The sequence below is a fragment of the Psittacula echo genome, assembly GCF_963264785.1.
Source record: "Psittacula echo genome assembly, chromosome: 4".
Lineage (NCBI taxonomy): Eukaryota > Metazoa > Chordata > Aves > Psittaciformes > Psittacidae > Psittacula > Psittacula echo.
The window spans coordinates 110,418,061-110,432,735 of NC_137738.1; the positions used below are offsets into that span (position 1 = coordinate 110,418,061).

Genomic DNA, 14,675 nt, shown 5'->3' on the forward strand with positions numbered 1-14,675 from the left:
CTGGCATTGTGGTTGTGCCTCATAATTCAGCAATACCATTCCAGGGGTTGCAATAACTTGTATTGCCCTGAGGCAAGTTAAATATTGCTCCCATTTCTCATCACAGGTCAGACATGGCACTTCAGAAGCTCTAGGAAAACGTTCTTTTGGCACAGCAGGTTTAGGGAGGGAAACAGGCTTACACGGACAAGTGGCAATTATATATAAGGTGTCATACTCATGCTCCTTAGTGCTGGTTGTGCAGGCTTCGCCTGAAACAGCAACGCTGGAGGCATAAAGGTATGGTTCAGGGAGATTTTAGCACTTTGAACCCAACTATATTATTCTTTTTAAAACTGGATGTTTTCTATTTGGACCCCAGTTACCAGCATCAAACTGTACCCAACCCAGAAGAGAGTGAAGGGAAACAGATTGTGCAGGATATGGCTTGCTCTGGTAGGCTCTTTGTCTTCATTGCCATGGTCCCACATTAAAAGCTTCTTATTTTATAGTATTTACATTAGAAAACAGAACCCAAACCCAGCCTGGAAACTGCAGTCATTGAGCAACTTCCGTGTTCATGGGGTGACCACAAGACACACTCGCAAGGGGGGGCCCTTAGGATGATTTCCACCGCAGAAGCGAGAACACCTTATGGATCACGTACACCAGGGTAGCTAAGAATGCAAATACCTATAATGGAAAAACACATCAGCCAGTTAACTTTTTATTATATGGTATGAGTTCCTGCTCTAAGCAAACACCTCATAATGCATCTATTGACATGTCTGGAGGCATTCATACACAGTAGGACTGGGACGAGTTTCTCTGCCCCATCCCTGGATGATTGGTGCAAGTAAAGATTTGCCCATGAGGCTGCTCCAAAGCCACCTCCTTGCCTTCCTTCCCCTGCTTGCCAGGCACTCACCACAGCAGCAATGTTCTCCCGGTAGATTGCTGGCGGCATAAAAGAAACAACGGCATGGGTGGAGTAGGCCTCCAACACAGCAGCGCTGAGGTAGAACAGAGCTGCTGTCGACTGGCAGATGGCATCCTAAGAAACAAGGATCCCACAGTCATTTCCAAAAAGGGAACACGCTGAGAAGGGGGTAAAAAGGAACCCCAGCCTGTGCAGTAGCAGGAAAGGAGACAGCTGTCTACCAGTGATACCAGGGAGAAGAGAGGCCCCGAGGTTTGTCACATCCACTTACCAAGGTGACCCAGAAGCTGCTGCCCCCATGCACGCTGCAGATGTAGAGGCACAGGAGGACGGTGGACATGACGAAGCAGAACACAGAGACAAACATCACCCAGCCTTGCAGTATGGGGAGCGGGACCTTCGAGGATGCCACCAGGATCCAGACAAGGCCCCCAAAGATCTGAAAATGAAAGGAGGAGAGAGGGTGAACTTGGGATAAAGTGGCTTATCCAAGGCAGAGCCAAAAGCCATGCATACCTGTAGCACTAGCACTGCACATGGCAATATCCCAGGGATGCTTTCATGCAATTGAGTTCAGCTGCAATTGCCTTCATTTGAAACTGGGAATTCAGCTTGGAGCATCTGTCTCCGATGATGACCCAAAAGAAGCCTCTCTGTAACCCTGCCTCTTGGTGTCATTGCCCACATCAGTGTGCTCAGGACGCTGGTTTCAATGAACAGGCTTGTTTCAGAAGGGCACATTTGGTTCACACGCACTGTGGCAGATCCCTGACAGGAGTGATGTCAAACCCAGCCCACCTGCACAAACAGCATGGCCCTAGCAAAGGCCACATGCAAACGTTACGCTGAAAGGACAGAGAACAGGTTGAAAGGAGGTAATATGGCCAATTTTACTCTCTAGTGTTTCTTATTGATGCTTTCACAGCACGATGACCCATGCTAAGAATGTGTGAGCTACAAGTGGTGCCTTTGCACCAGGACGTACTCAGCAGCTTTTCTCTGCCACAAATCAGTCCAGTTATTCCTAGAACCTGTGCAAAGTTTAGTCTATGCAGTATGTTATGATGAGGAGCTCCTCAGTTGAACCCACACTGCAGAGAAAGGAGACCTATCCCTCATCACTGACTGGTCTTGCATTTGCAGGCAAATCTCCAGAGGTAAGAAAGCCTCACTGACTGTAAAATCATTCTGATCACCACTGTGTCCCAGGCCAGCTTTTTCCAGCTTCAAAGTGCCTACTCATACAAATCACACAACTCAATACAAATGCACTGGGGGCATTCTGCAAGTGGGAAAAAAGTTTCAGATCTATGATGCTCAAAAAATGCCACATCATTTGTGGCAGCCCACATTTGTAGGAAAGTTCATTGATTCCATTACACAAATCAATACACTAAATCAAAGATGTGGTTGAGACCTTGCAGATATCTGAGTGAAAACAGGTCTTCCAAAGTGCTGCTGTTTCAATGTCTCTTGTAACAACCAAAGACTGACACTTGAACAGTAAAGTAGTCTCTGTAAGAACTCATGTGGGACACCATGAGAGTATTGCAGCTGAAGGTCCTGGAGAAAGCCTTACAGTTGCTCCCTTAAAATCCAACACAATTGGGGTGAGATGCAAGTCTTGAGGGAGAAGCATCACTTCTCATTTCTTACTACTCACCGTCTCCCCTTTCTGCAGGACGTGATTTCTCACTCAGGCAAGTATGTTTGCCATGGTTTCATTAGTGACTTTGATTCCATGGTGCTGTTCAGGAAACTCATAAAACTGAGGGAGGGGTCAAGAGGCTTTCAGTAACAACCCATAGCAAGTCAGAGACCAGTCTAAGAAAAACTTATCTATCTTTTTAATCACCACCTACAAAGCAAACATATCTGTTTTCAGCCTCTTTCAGCTTTTCCACCTAGGCCTGGTTATCTATATATGCAGAAAGCTGTTCAAATAAAATAGATTACAAGAATTAAACCCAGACTCAGAGAATAAAAATGGTAGTTTTAATCAGCACATCCATATGTGGCAATCGCCTGAGCTGCAGGCAGGACCTGCTGGCATTTTCAAGACTATCTTAGTATTTTAAATCCCAATTTTCATTTTTATTCTGTAGTTACCCTATTAAACCACTGCAGTCAATCTCAGATTCCTCTAGAGACTGGGAAACTCTTTATCCTTCCGAATGCTGTGATTCAAGGCAGCCGCCTCCTTTGTACACAGCAGAGATAATACAGCTGCACAACCTAGCGTCATTTACCTCTGGAGATGGGGAAATCTGGTTATGCAGCATTCCTCTTTCCTGGGTGGTTCCTGAGCCTTCAGGATGCACATTTCCAGACCTTACCCAAACCAAGGGATACGGTGCTTTTATTTTTCGGTCTCATTAAGCAAGCTGCTTTGCCAAATCCCTTGGAGACAGGAATTTCAAACAGTTCAAGGCACAGGCAGGACCTTGGTTAACAGCATGATGAGCACCAGGAGTAACACAACCCAGTGGCAGGGATGGCTGGCGAGTGTCTGCTCAGCCACAACCTCAGCAGGGACTTTTCACCCTTTTTCATGCAGCTGCAGGAAACCTGGAGCTTATTCCTAGGTGCCGGGCACAGAGGTCAAGTCCCCAGAGCATATTTGGAGCAGCTGAAGGAAAGCCTTTCTGTATACACCAATACCACCTGCTTTAAGCTAATTCCTCTTTGCTTGACTGCTATCACCAGGAAAATGAAGTAAATGCTGTCAGTCCCAGGAGTGTGGACTGAGTTGGGTGACAGGAAAGGATTTGATCCCAAAGTTGAAGTTTCTAGCATGAAATAATCTGAATGCCATCCTACAACACCCAGCCAAAATCCTCAGTGCTGGATAAAAGTACTCAGGCTTTAGAAAAAGCCTCTCAAGCTATTGTAAGAGAGGAGGTTTCATGGCTGGGGGCAGAGAACACATGTTAAAGATTATAGTTATATTTTAGATCTCTGCTCACAGCAGCTACTTTTAATCACCTGTGCCAATTCTAGTAAGATTATGATCTTCACCTGCTCAACAACATTACAACCTAGGAAGAAGTTCTAAGGTGTTTGTTCACCCTTTGCTCACCCGCTGTTGCACACATACCCAGATCTAGCGCTCTGCACCTCCAACTCAGGACCACTGCAGCAGTACAGCTTCAGCAGCCTGGGCTCTTTGCTGCTGCAAACAATTAACCTCAGACAACCTTTAGCCCCCTGCTTTAAGGAAGCAGTTTATCCTCTGCCTGTATCAGGTATTAAACTCATCTTCCAGTTAATTAATAGGCTCAATTTGCAACCTAATTTAAACCCACCAGTAACCCCTTTAACTTTGTTAGGCAGGAAATTACAAAAGGTGTCAAGGACACAACAACATTCCCCTGCGAGCTAAAGGAAAGGTTCAAAGCGCCAGCTTAGGTCTTGTGGTTCTCTTTGAGGTGGCTGCCCCCAGACCCTTGTGGCTCCTGAACCCCACACTTTGTACCAAGTCTGACCCCCTCAGATGCCTGCAGCATGAAGCATGCTGGATGCCCACAAGCAGCATCTGCCCTCCCCCAGGGAAAAGCCAGCACTCACAATTTCAGGAATGAAGAGCACATCTGGGAAAGTGATCAGGACAGACAGGCCGCTGGGCAAAGAGGTGGTGGAGCCTGGCGAGGACATCGCGAGCGTCTCCCACGGTGACTATCAGCTGCTCTGGCTCTAGCTGCTGGAGGTAAATGCTGAACGCAGCCTCCTTCCTTCCTTCCTTCCTTCCTTCCTTTTCTCCCTCCCTCTGTCTCTCTTCCTCCTTTCCTTCCTCCTTCCTGCTGACAGGTGAAGAAGCTGTGAATGGCACAGGTGTGGCCAAATGCTTTGACCACGGGTTACTTGGCTGATAGGAGCCACATAGGAGGTTTTCAGATGTGGTCAGCCCTGAAGCATTCTGAGCAGAGCTGTCACAGGTTGAGCACGCAGGGTAAGTCCCTGGGTGGTGGTGAGGAAAGACCTGTACCCATCCAGCTGGGCAGCCTCTCATCCCCTCTATTTGCACAGTAAGTCAGCTTGTCCCCCACCCATATGAGCTGGTCACAGCAGCACCCACAAAGGACAACTGGCAGCCAGGGCAAGACATGGCATGCCAGCTATGGCAAACAACGGGGCTGAGAAACGTCTCACGTATGAAGGTGTACCTGAAGAAAAGGGCAGTCAAATTGCAGGGTGAATCAATTCTATCATCTCGGAAGGAGATTACATATGCCAAGGTAACAAAAATTACCTAAAATAATGAGATATCCCAACATTCTGCTTCCTTTTTGTTGTTGGGGGTTTTTTTGAGCCTGGAGTCCATGGGGTGACTCATTCCCCTCTCCATAATATGTAGTGTTTGCTTCTCTCTAACATGTCACTTGGATACCTACCAAAACCACACAACTATTTTGGCTAAGGCCAAGTCATGAAAAACTAGGAATAGAAAAGGTGCAATGTGACAATGCACATCTCTGGGGACCAGTGACCTATGGAAGAAGTGCCATTGAGCCAGGCCTATCTGTGGTGCTTGCTCTTCTGCAGCTGCTCCCATGCACAAGGCTTTGGTACAGGGTCTGGAGTTGGGGGATGTTTCCTGCAGCCTTAGCAATTGCCTAACACCAAAGTGTTAAAAGGGCTGCTGTCCCTTTGACTGAATCCTAATTCCCTCTGGATTTGTTTACAGTGATTGTTTAGGTGATAGGTAAGAATAAGGCTGGGTTTATGGTTGCATTGTGGACAAGGATGAGAAAGAAGGAGCCAAGTGCGTTGACACTTAGCTACTCTCAGCTTCCCGGGCTTTAAAGGGAAACCAACGCGGCATCCTTTGAAGATGTAGGAGGACTTCACCAAAGAGCTGTGCCATTGTGCTATTTGTCATTAACATGCCTGTGGTATAACTCACTGACCCTTGGTCAAGTGTTCAAGGCTAGCTGAACAGTGCTTTGAGCAACCCGGTCTAGTGGAAGGTGCCCCTGCCTGTGGCAGGGGGTTGGAACTGGATGGGCTTTAAGGTCCGTTCTAACCTGAACTGTTCCGTGATTCTATGAATGTGGTGGTGAGGCCACGTGAGCCAGCTACATTAGAATGGTGGCATCTGCACTGTTGGTGCATATTCTTCTGGCTGGAAGAATGATGGGCTCATTTTGCAGCAGGCTGGCAGGAAGAAGGAAATGGGAAGAGTTCTGCAGGGCAGAAAGGAATAGACATCTACCTTGAGTCCAAGAGACACAGAGAGACTGGGGGCATCAAGTGCAAGAAAGGAATTCAGTGCGACAGTTTTCCTGTACAGCTGAAGGGGCAGATGACCAGAGGACTCTTCAGAATCAGAAAAGATGTGCAAATGCTTTTAATGAGCAGGTTAAGTGAGGGGGCTGGGCCCCATTTGAGGAACCTTCCCACCTTATTTTATACAACATGCACAGCAATGTGACCAGAACAGTCATCCTCAGAAACAGACACTGTGTCACTGGGGAAGTAACAGGCATGACTATGGGAGCAGCTTTCCATCAGCCATCAGTAATTTGCTATAGAGACCAACTTCTGTTACCCTGCCAATGGGAACTTCAGGTGTGGAGGCTTTCTGGAGTCCACATTCAGGTACCTGACCCTCACAAGGTGTTACGCTGTCAGAGAAGGAAACTGATCTGTTGCTCCCTTCACACTCTTCCCTCTTTGTTGTCATTTTTTGTTGTGGTTGCCTGAATACACCTGAACTACTGGATAATTTCTTCCTCTGGATATTTTTCTGGGAAAGAATGGGAATTTAACTCACTACTTAACATAATTTCATTTCTAAATTAAATTAACGAGTTTTTGATTTAATTTTGCTTTGCTCCTCCTCCCCTTTATTATCAATTCATCACCATCCTGCAGTAACAAATCAAGTTGCTCTGGGGGCACAGTTGAACCCTGTGGGGCTGGTGCACATGTTGTGGAGGACAGACACAATTCCCTTTTCAGAACCCAGCCTGACTGCGTTCAGCACGAGCATTTGTTTTCATGGTTGCTGCAGCTTCAGCTGTGCCTGTTCTCATCTGTGTATAGCCAGAGCCAGTTATCAGACTTGGTTCCCTCTCCATAAGCAGTGGCCAGGCAAGGCACACATGCCTGAAACCAGAGGCATTCATATGTCAGATGACCTCACAGTGGGTGCCTGCCACTGCTGTCCTGATAAAGCACCACCAGCAGCTGGGAGGGCAGAGAGGTGGCTGTTTCCCTCCTGGGATGCTGATGCCCTAAAGCCACCATGGAGCTGGACCTGCCTGACCCTCACAGAAGGCTGGAAGCTTTAACCACCCACAACCAGCTCTTGCAGGTACAATAGACTTGATTAGAGCAAGGTTCAACACCAGTTATGGTTGTGCCCTCAAAAGAAGATGAGTGGCCCTGAGGAGTGCACATCAGCATTTGGATCTTTGGGAACCATCCACCTTTTGTTATTTTTTGAACTCTCCACCTGGTGGCATTTTGGGAGCCCTCATCCCAAGGCTTTTTGGGAGTGCTTCACCATTTGGGTTTTAGGGAGACCTTTTGGGGTGGTCCCTGCCTTGTGGCTCTTTGGGAGCTCTCCACCCTGGGCTTTTTTAGGAAATCTCCATCCTGAGGAGCCATTTTCAGGTTTGGGAGTCCTTTAAGGTCTGGTCCTTTCCTGGAATTTACCATGAGAGACCTCACTTGGAGTATTGTGTACAGTTCTGGTGTCCTCAACATAAAAAGGACATGGAACTGTTGGAACAAGTCCAGAGGAGGGCCACGAGGATGATCAGGGGACTGGAGCACCTCCTGTATGGAGACAGGCTGAGAAAGTTGGGGCTGTTCAGCCTGGAGAAGAGAAGGCTGCGTGGAGACCTCAGAGCAGCCTTCCAGTATCTGAAGGGGGCCTACAAGGATGCTGGGGATGGACTATTCATCAGGGACTGTAGTGACAGGACAAGGGGTAACGGGTTCAAACTTAAACAGGGGAAGTTTAGATTGGATCTAAGGAAGAAATTCTTTACTGAGAGGGTGGTGAGGCACTGGAATGGGTTGCCCAGGGAGGTTGTGAATGCTCCATCCTTGGCGGTGTTCAAGGCCAGGTTGGATGAGGCCTTGGGTGACATGGTTTAGTGTGAGGTGTCCCTGCCCATGGCAGGGGGGTTGGAACTAGATGATCTTAAGGTCCTTTCCAACCCTAACTATTCTATGATTCTATCACTGGCAATTTTGGAACATTTCACCAGGTGACCCTGGAGGAGAGCTTCACCTTGCCAACCTGCAGGACTCCTTCACAGGGTGTCCCACCGGGGCCTGGCCCTTTCTGAGAGCCATTTTGGGTTTGGGGATCAATTCTGGGGTTTGGGAAACTTCTGAGCTTGGGGTTTTTTACTGGAATTTGGATTTTTGGCAGCTCTTCACCCTGTGCATTTTGGGATCTCTGCCCCTCAGAGATTTCACAAAGCTCTGCACCCCGGGGCTTTTACAGAGCTCTCACTCAAAGGATTTCTGGGAGCTCTCCATTATAGAGATTCGTAGGGAGCTTCACCAGATTTGGGTTTTTTACTGGAACTTACCATACCTAGCCTTTTTTAAATGCTTCGTGACATGGCCTTGAGGTGATGCATCAGCACGTGCCCTCAAGGGGCATCACTGGGTTTTGGGAGCTATCCACTGTTTGGGTTTTTTGGCAGCTCTTGACCCAACAGATTCTTGGGAGCTCTCTAACCTGGCGATTTCTGGAGTGCTTCAGCATTTTGGGGTTTTGGCAGTACCATCAGCTTTGGGGTTTTTTCACTGGAATTCTACATTTTCTGGCAACCTTGGACTGTTTCACCATGCAGACCTGGAGGAGAACATCACTGCAGGAATGCTTCACACCATGCCTCTGAGGCAGTGCATCAGCTTTGGGGTTTTCTGGGTAGCCAATTTGGTGTTGGAGTCCTTCAAAGTTTGTTTTCTGTTCTGGAATTCCATAACAAATCGAAGTTCTAGAATGCACGGACGAGTGCATGAGCTCACCAACCTGCAGGAGGGTTTCACTGCACAGCTCCGAGGAGTGCAGCAGCCTTTGGGGTTTTGGGAGCTTTTCACCCTTCCGGGATTTTTGTAGCTCCCCACATGGCAGCGTTTTGGCATCTCACATCCCTGGGGCATTTTTTCAGTTTTGGCTTTTGAGGTCTGGTCTTTCTCCTGGAATTCTGCAAATCCAGGCTATTTTGGACTCTTGCCTGACGAGGCTGGAGGAGTCATTGGGCACATGGGCCTCAAGGATTTAATCAGCACTTGGGTTTCACAGAGCTACTCATCACCCTTGGGTATATCTGACCTACAGGATTTTTCGGAGCTCTGCACACTGGGCCCTTTGGAAGCTCTCCGTTCTGGAGATTTTTGCAGTGCTTCACATTTTTCTTTTATGAGAGCAATTCCCTTTGGGTGTTATCTGGAATCCCACAGTGCCCGGCAACTTTGGAATGTTTCACCCTGTAGCCCTGTGCTTCACAGCACCGCCCACAGCAGCCCCTCACCTTGCAGCCAAGGAGGAGGGAGTGCTTCATGGAAAGGCCCTGAGGAGCGCTTCACCATGCAGCCCCTGCAGAGTGCATCCCCTTGCAGCCACAGAGCACTGCTTCAGCTCAGCAACCTGCAGCAGTGCTTCACTGCACGGCCCCAAGCACTGCAGCGGCACTGACGGTTTGGGGAGACACTCACTAACCTTTTGCCAACTCTCCACTCAGGGGCTCCCTGGGTGCTCTCCAGCCTGAGCTCATTGGAAGCTCTACACCACGGCCTTTTCCAGAGCGCTGCACCCTGCCAATTGCTGGGACCTCTCCACCATGGACCTGTTGGAAGTGCTTCACCATTGTGATTGTTGGGAGGACTTCGAGGCTGGGATTTCATTCTGCAGTTCTACAAGGCCTGCCAACTGGGACACGTTTCACCGCACACCTTGGAGGAGCGCATGGCTGCAGGAGTGCATCAGCTCTTGGGGTTTCCAGAGCCATTCTCCATGCGTGTTTTGTAGCTCCCCACTTGGCAGCATTTTGGAAGCTGTCACCCTGCAGTCCTTTTGGAGCTTTGCACCCTGGGCATTTTTAGAGCTCTTCTGCATCTTCTTTTGGTCTATAAGCTTCGATTTTTTTCTGATTTTTTTTGTTATTTATTTTTTTTAATTTTTTGTTGTTGGTGGTTTTTGTTTGTGGGGGTTTTTTGTTTGGAATTCTATGATTTTTTTTTCTGGTTTGCATTGGTTTGGGTTTTTTACTGGAATTTACCATGCCTGGCGTTTCGGGAGTGCTTCACCACAAGGCCTTGAGGTGCTGCATCAGAGCTTGACATCAAGAATTTCTTCAACATTGGTGTTTTTGGGAGATAACTGACCATTATCTTGGCAGCTCTGACCATGGGGGCTTTGGGGAGCTCTGCATCCTGCACAGCTTTGCAGGCCTTGTCTGTTTTGGTTTTTGAGAACCTTCAGATTTTGGGTTTTTTCTGGAATCCCACAAGTTCAGGCAATTTTGGAAAGTTTTCGCTTTTTGAGTGCTGTTCGCCTTTGGGTTTTTTGTCGCTCTCCATGTGGCAGCATTTTGGGAGCTCACATCCTGGAGGCTTTTTAGGGATCTTTGCACCCAGGGCGTTTTTGGAGCGATTCAACTTCTTTTGTCAGATTTGCCTTGGTTTTTTGTTTTGTTTCGTCATTTGTTTGCTTGTTTGTGCATCAGCTTTTGGGGTTTCCAGAGCCATTCACCATGCGGGTTTTCTAGTTCTCCATGTTGGCAGCATTTTGGTAGCTTTCATCCTGGAGGCTTTTATGGAGTTTTCCACCCTGGGCAGTTTTGGAGCGCTTCAGCATCTTCTTTTCTCCTAAAAGATTTGATTTTCTCCTTTTTCTTTTTTTGGTGATTTTAGTTCGGGGCATTTTTCTTTTTTTTTAACCTGGAATGCTACAATTTGTTTGGATTTAGTTGGGTCTGGTTGGTTTTTTTTTGTGGGTGCGTCTTCAACTTTTATTTTTTTGGGAGCTTCTCACTGTGTGTTGGCAGCTCTGACCCTGGGGAATTTTGGGAGCTCTGCATCCTGGAGATCTTTGCAGGGCTGCTCTTTTCTTTTTTTCTTTTTCTTTTCTCTTTTTTTTATGTTTTTTATTTTCTTTACCTGTTGCGTTTGTTCTGGAATTCCGCAAGCCCAGGCAATTTGGGAAATTTTGGGATTTTTCAGTGCCGTTCACCCTTCGGGTTTCTTTTCGATCTCCATGTGGCAGCTTTTTGGGAGCTCACATCCTCGAGGCTTTTCAAGGAGCTTTTCACACAGGGCATTTTTCTGAGCTCACCGCGCAGCCCAGGGCATTTTTGGAGCACTTCAATTGGTGTCCTGGACCTGTTGGAAGTGCTTCACCATTGTGATTGTTGGGAGGACTTCGAGGCTGGGATTTCATTCTGCAGTTCTACAAGGCCTGCCAACTGGGACACGTTTCACCGCACACCTTGGAGGAGCGCGTCGCTGCAGGAGTGCATCAGCTCTTGGGGTTTCCAGAGCCATTCTCCATGCGGGTTTTGTAGCTCCCCACTTGGCAGCATTTTGGAAGCTGTCACCCTGGAGACCCTTTTGGAGCTTTGCACCCTGGGCAGTTTTGGAGCTCTTCTGCATCTTCTTTTGGTCTATAAGCTTCGATTTTTTTCTGATTTTTTTTTGTTATTTATTTTTTTTAATTTTTTGTTGGTGGTGGTTTTTGTTTGTGGGTTTTTTTTGCTTGGAATTCTATGATTTTTTTCTGGTTTGGATTGGTTTGGGTTTTTACTGGAATTTACCATGCCTGGCGTTTCGGGAGTGCTTCACCACAAGGCCTTGAGGTGCTGCATCAGAGCTTGACATCAAGAATTTCTTCAACGTTGGTGTTTTTGGGAGATAACTGACCATTATCTTGGCAGCTCTGACCATGGGGGCTTTGGGGAGCTCTGCATCCTGCACAGCTTTGCAGGCCTTGTCTGTTTTGGTTTTTGAGAACCTTCAGATTTTGGGTTTTTTCTGGAATCCCACAGGTTCAGGCAATTTTGGAAAGTTTTCGCTTTTTGAGTGCTGTTCGCCTTTGGGTTTTTTGTCGCTCTCCATGTGGCAGCATTTTGGGAGCTCACATCCTGGAGGCTTTTTAGGGATCTTTGCACCCAGGGCGTTTTTGGAGCGATTCAACTTCTTTTGTCAGATTTGCCTTGGTTTTTTGTTTTGTTTCGTCATTTGTTTGCTTGTTTGTGCATCAGCTTTTGGGGTTTCCAGAGCCATTCACCATGGGGGTGTTGTACTTCTCCTTGTGGCAGCGTTTTGGTAGCTTTCATCCTGGAGGCTTTTATGGAGTTTTCCACCCTGGGCAGTTTTGGAGCGCTTCAGCATCTTCTTTTCTCCTAAAAGATTTGATTTTCTCCTTTTTCTTTTTTTGGTGATTTTAGTTTGGGGCATTTTTCTTTTTTTTTAACCTGGAATGCTACAATTTGTTTGGATTTAGTTTGGTCTGGTTGTTTTTTTTTTTGTGGGTGCGTCTTCAACATTTGTTTTTTGGGAGCTTCTCACTGTGTGTTGGCAGCTCTGACCCTGGGGAATTTTGGGAGCTCTGCATCCTGGAGATCTTTGCAGGGCTGCTCTTTTCTTTTTTTCTTTTTCTTTTCTCTTTTTTTTTTATGTTTTTTATTTTCTTTACCTGTTGCGTTTGTTCTGGAATTCCGCAAGCCCAGGCAATTTGGGAAATTTTGGGATTTTTCAGTGCCGTTCACCCTTCGGGTTTCTTTTCGATCTCCATGTGGCAGCTTTTTGGGAGCTCACATCCTCGAGGCTTTTCAAGGAGCTTTTCACACAGGGCATTTTTCTGAGCTCACCGCGCAGCCCAGGGCATTTTTGGAGCGCTTCAATTGGTGTCCTGGACCTGTTGGAAGTGCTTCACCATTGTGATTGTTGGGAGGACTTCGAGGCTGGGATTTCATTCTGCAGTTCTACAAGGCCTGCCAACTGGGACACGTTTCACCGCACACCTTGGAGGAGCGCATCGCTGCAGGAGTGCATCAGCTCTTGGGGTTTCCAGAGCCATTCTCCATGCGGGTTTTGTAGCTCCCCACTTGGCAGCATTTTGGAAGCTGTCACCCTGCAGTCCTTTATGGAGCTTTGCACCCTGGGCAGTTTTGGAGCTCTTCTGCATCTTCTTTTGGTCTATAAGCTTCGATTTTTTTCTGATTTTTTTTTGTTATTTATTTTTTTTAATTTTTTGTTGGTGGTGGTTTTTGTTTGTGGGGTTTTTTTGTTTGGAATTCTATGATTTTTTTTTCTGGTTTGCATTGGTTTGGGTTTTTACTGGGATTTACCATGCCTGGCGTTTCGGGAGTGCTTCACCACAAGGCCTGGAGGTGCTGCATCAGAGCTTGACATCAAGAATTTCTTCAACGTTGGTGTTTTTGGGAGATAACTGACCATTATCTTGGCAGCTCTGACCATGGGGGCTTTGGGGAGCTCTGCATCCTGCACAGCTTTGCAGGCGTTGTCTGTTTTGGTTTTTGAGAACCTTCAGATTTTGGGTTTTTTCTGGAATCCCACAGGTTCAGGCAATTTTGGAAAGTTTTCGCTTTTTGAGTGCTGTTCGCCTTTGGGTTTTTTGTCGCTCTCCATGTGGCAGCATTTTGGGAGCTCACATCCTGGAGGCTTTTTAGGGATCTTTGCACCCAGGGCGTTTTTGGAGCGATTCAACTTCTTTTGTCAGATTTGCCTTGGTTTTTTGTTTTGTTTCGTCATTTGTTTGCTTGTTTGTGCATCAGCTTTTGGGGTTTCCAGAGCCATTCACCATGGGGGTGTTGTACTTCTCCTTGTGGCAGCGTTTTGGTAGCTTTCATCCTGGAGGCTTTTATGGAGTTTTCCACCCTGGGCAGTTTTGGAGCGCTTCAGCATCTTCTTTTCTCCTAAAAGATTTGATTTTCTCCTTTTTCTTTTTTTGGTGATTTTAGTTCGGGGCATTTTTCTTTTTTTTTAACCTGGAATGCTACAATTTGTTTGGATTTAGTTTGGTCTGGTTGTTTTTTTTTGTGGGTGCGTCTTCAACTTTTATTTTTTTGGGAGCTTCTCACTGTGTGTTGGCAGCTCTGACCCTGGGGAGTTTTGGGAGCTCTGCATCCTGGAGATCTTTGCAGGGCTGCTCTTTTCTTTTTTTCTTTTTCTTTTTCTTTTTTTTATGTTTTTTATTTTCTTTACCTGTTGCGTTTGTTCTGGAATTCCGCAAGCCCAGGCAATTTGGGAAATTTTGGGATTTTTCAGTGCCGTTCACCCTTCGGGTTTCTTTTCGATCTCCATGTGGCAGCTTTTTGGGAGCTCACATCCTCGAGGCTTTTCAAGGAGCTTTTCACACAGGGCATTTTTCTGAGCTCACTGCGCAGCCCAGGGCATTTTTGGAGCACTTCAATTGGTGTCCTGGACCTGTTGGAAGTGCTTCACCATTGTGATTGTTGGGAGGACTTCGAGGCTGGGATTTCATTCTGCAGTTCTACAAGGCCTGCCAACTGGGACACGTTTCACCGCACACCTTGGAGGAGCGCGTCGCTGCAGGAGTGCATCAGCTCTTGGGGTTTCCAGAGCCATTCTCCATGCGGGTTTTGTAGCTCCCCACTTGGCAGCATTTTGGAAGCTGTCACCCTGGAGACCCTTTTGGAGCTTTGCACCCTGGGCAGTTTTGGAGCTCTTCTGCATCTTCTTTTGGTCTATAAGCTTCGATTTTTTTCTGATTTTTTTTTGTTATTTATTTTTTTTAATTTTTTGT

At 46.9% G+C, this 14,675-nt stretch overlaps 1 protein-coding gene across 1 annotated transcript; it reads right to left on the reverse strand.

The window, feature by feature from the left end:
• Positions 1 to 597: 597 nt before the first annotated feature.
• MAL (mal, T cell differentiation protein (MAL blood group)) lies at positions 598 to 4,573 on the reverse strand (the record flags this gene model as incomplete). Its single annotated transcript, XM_080615850.1, has 4 exons — positions 598 to 672; positions 908 to 1,033; positions 1,191 to 1,358; positions 4,487 to 4,573. The coding sequence occupies 4 exons, from the start codon at positions 4,571 to 4,573 to the stop codon at positions 598 to 600; spliced, it is 456 nt and encodes a 151-aa protein (XP_080471976.1).
• Positions 4,574 to 14,675: the final 10,102 nt, after the last annotated feature.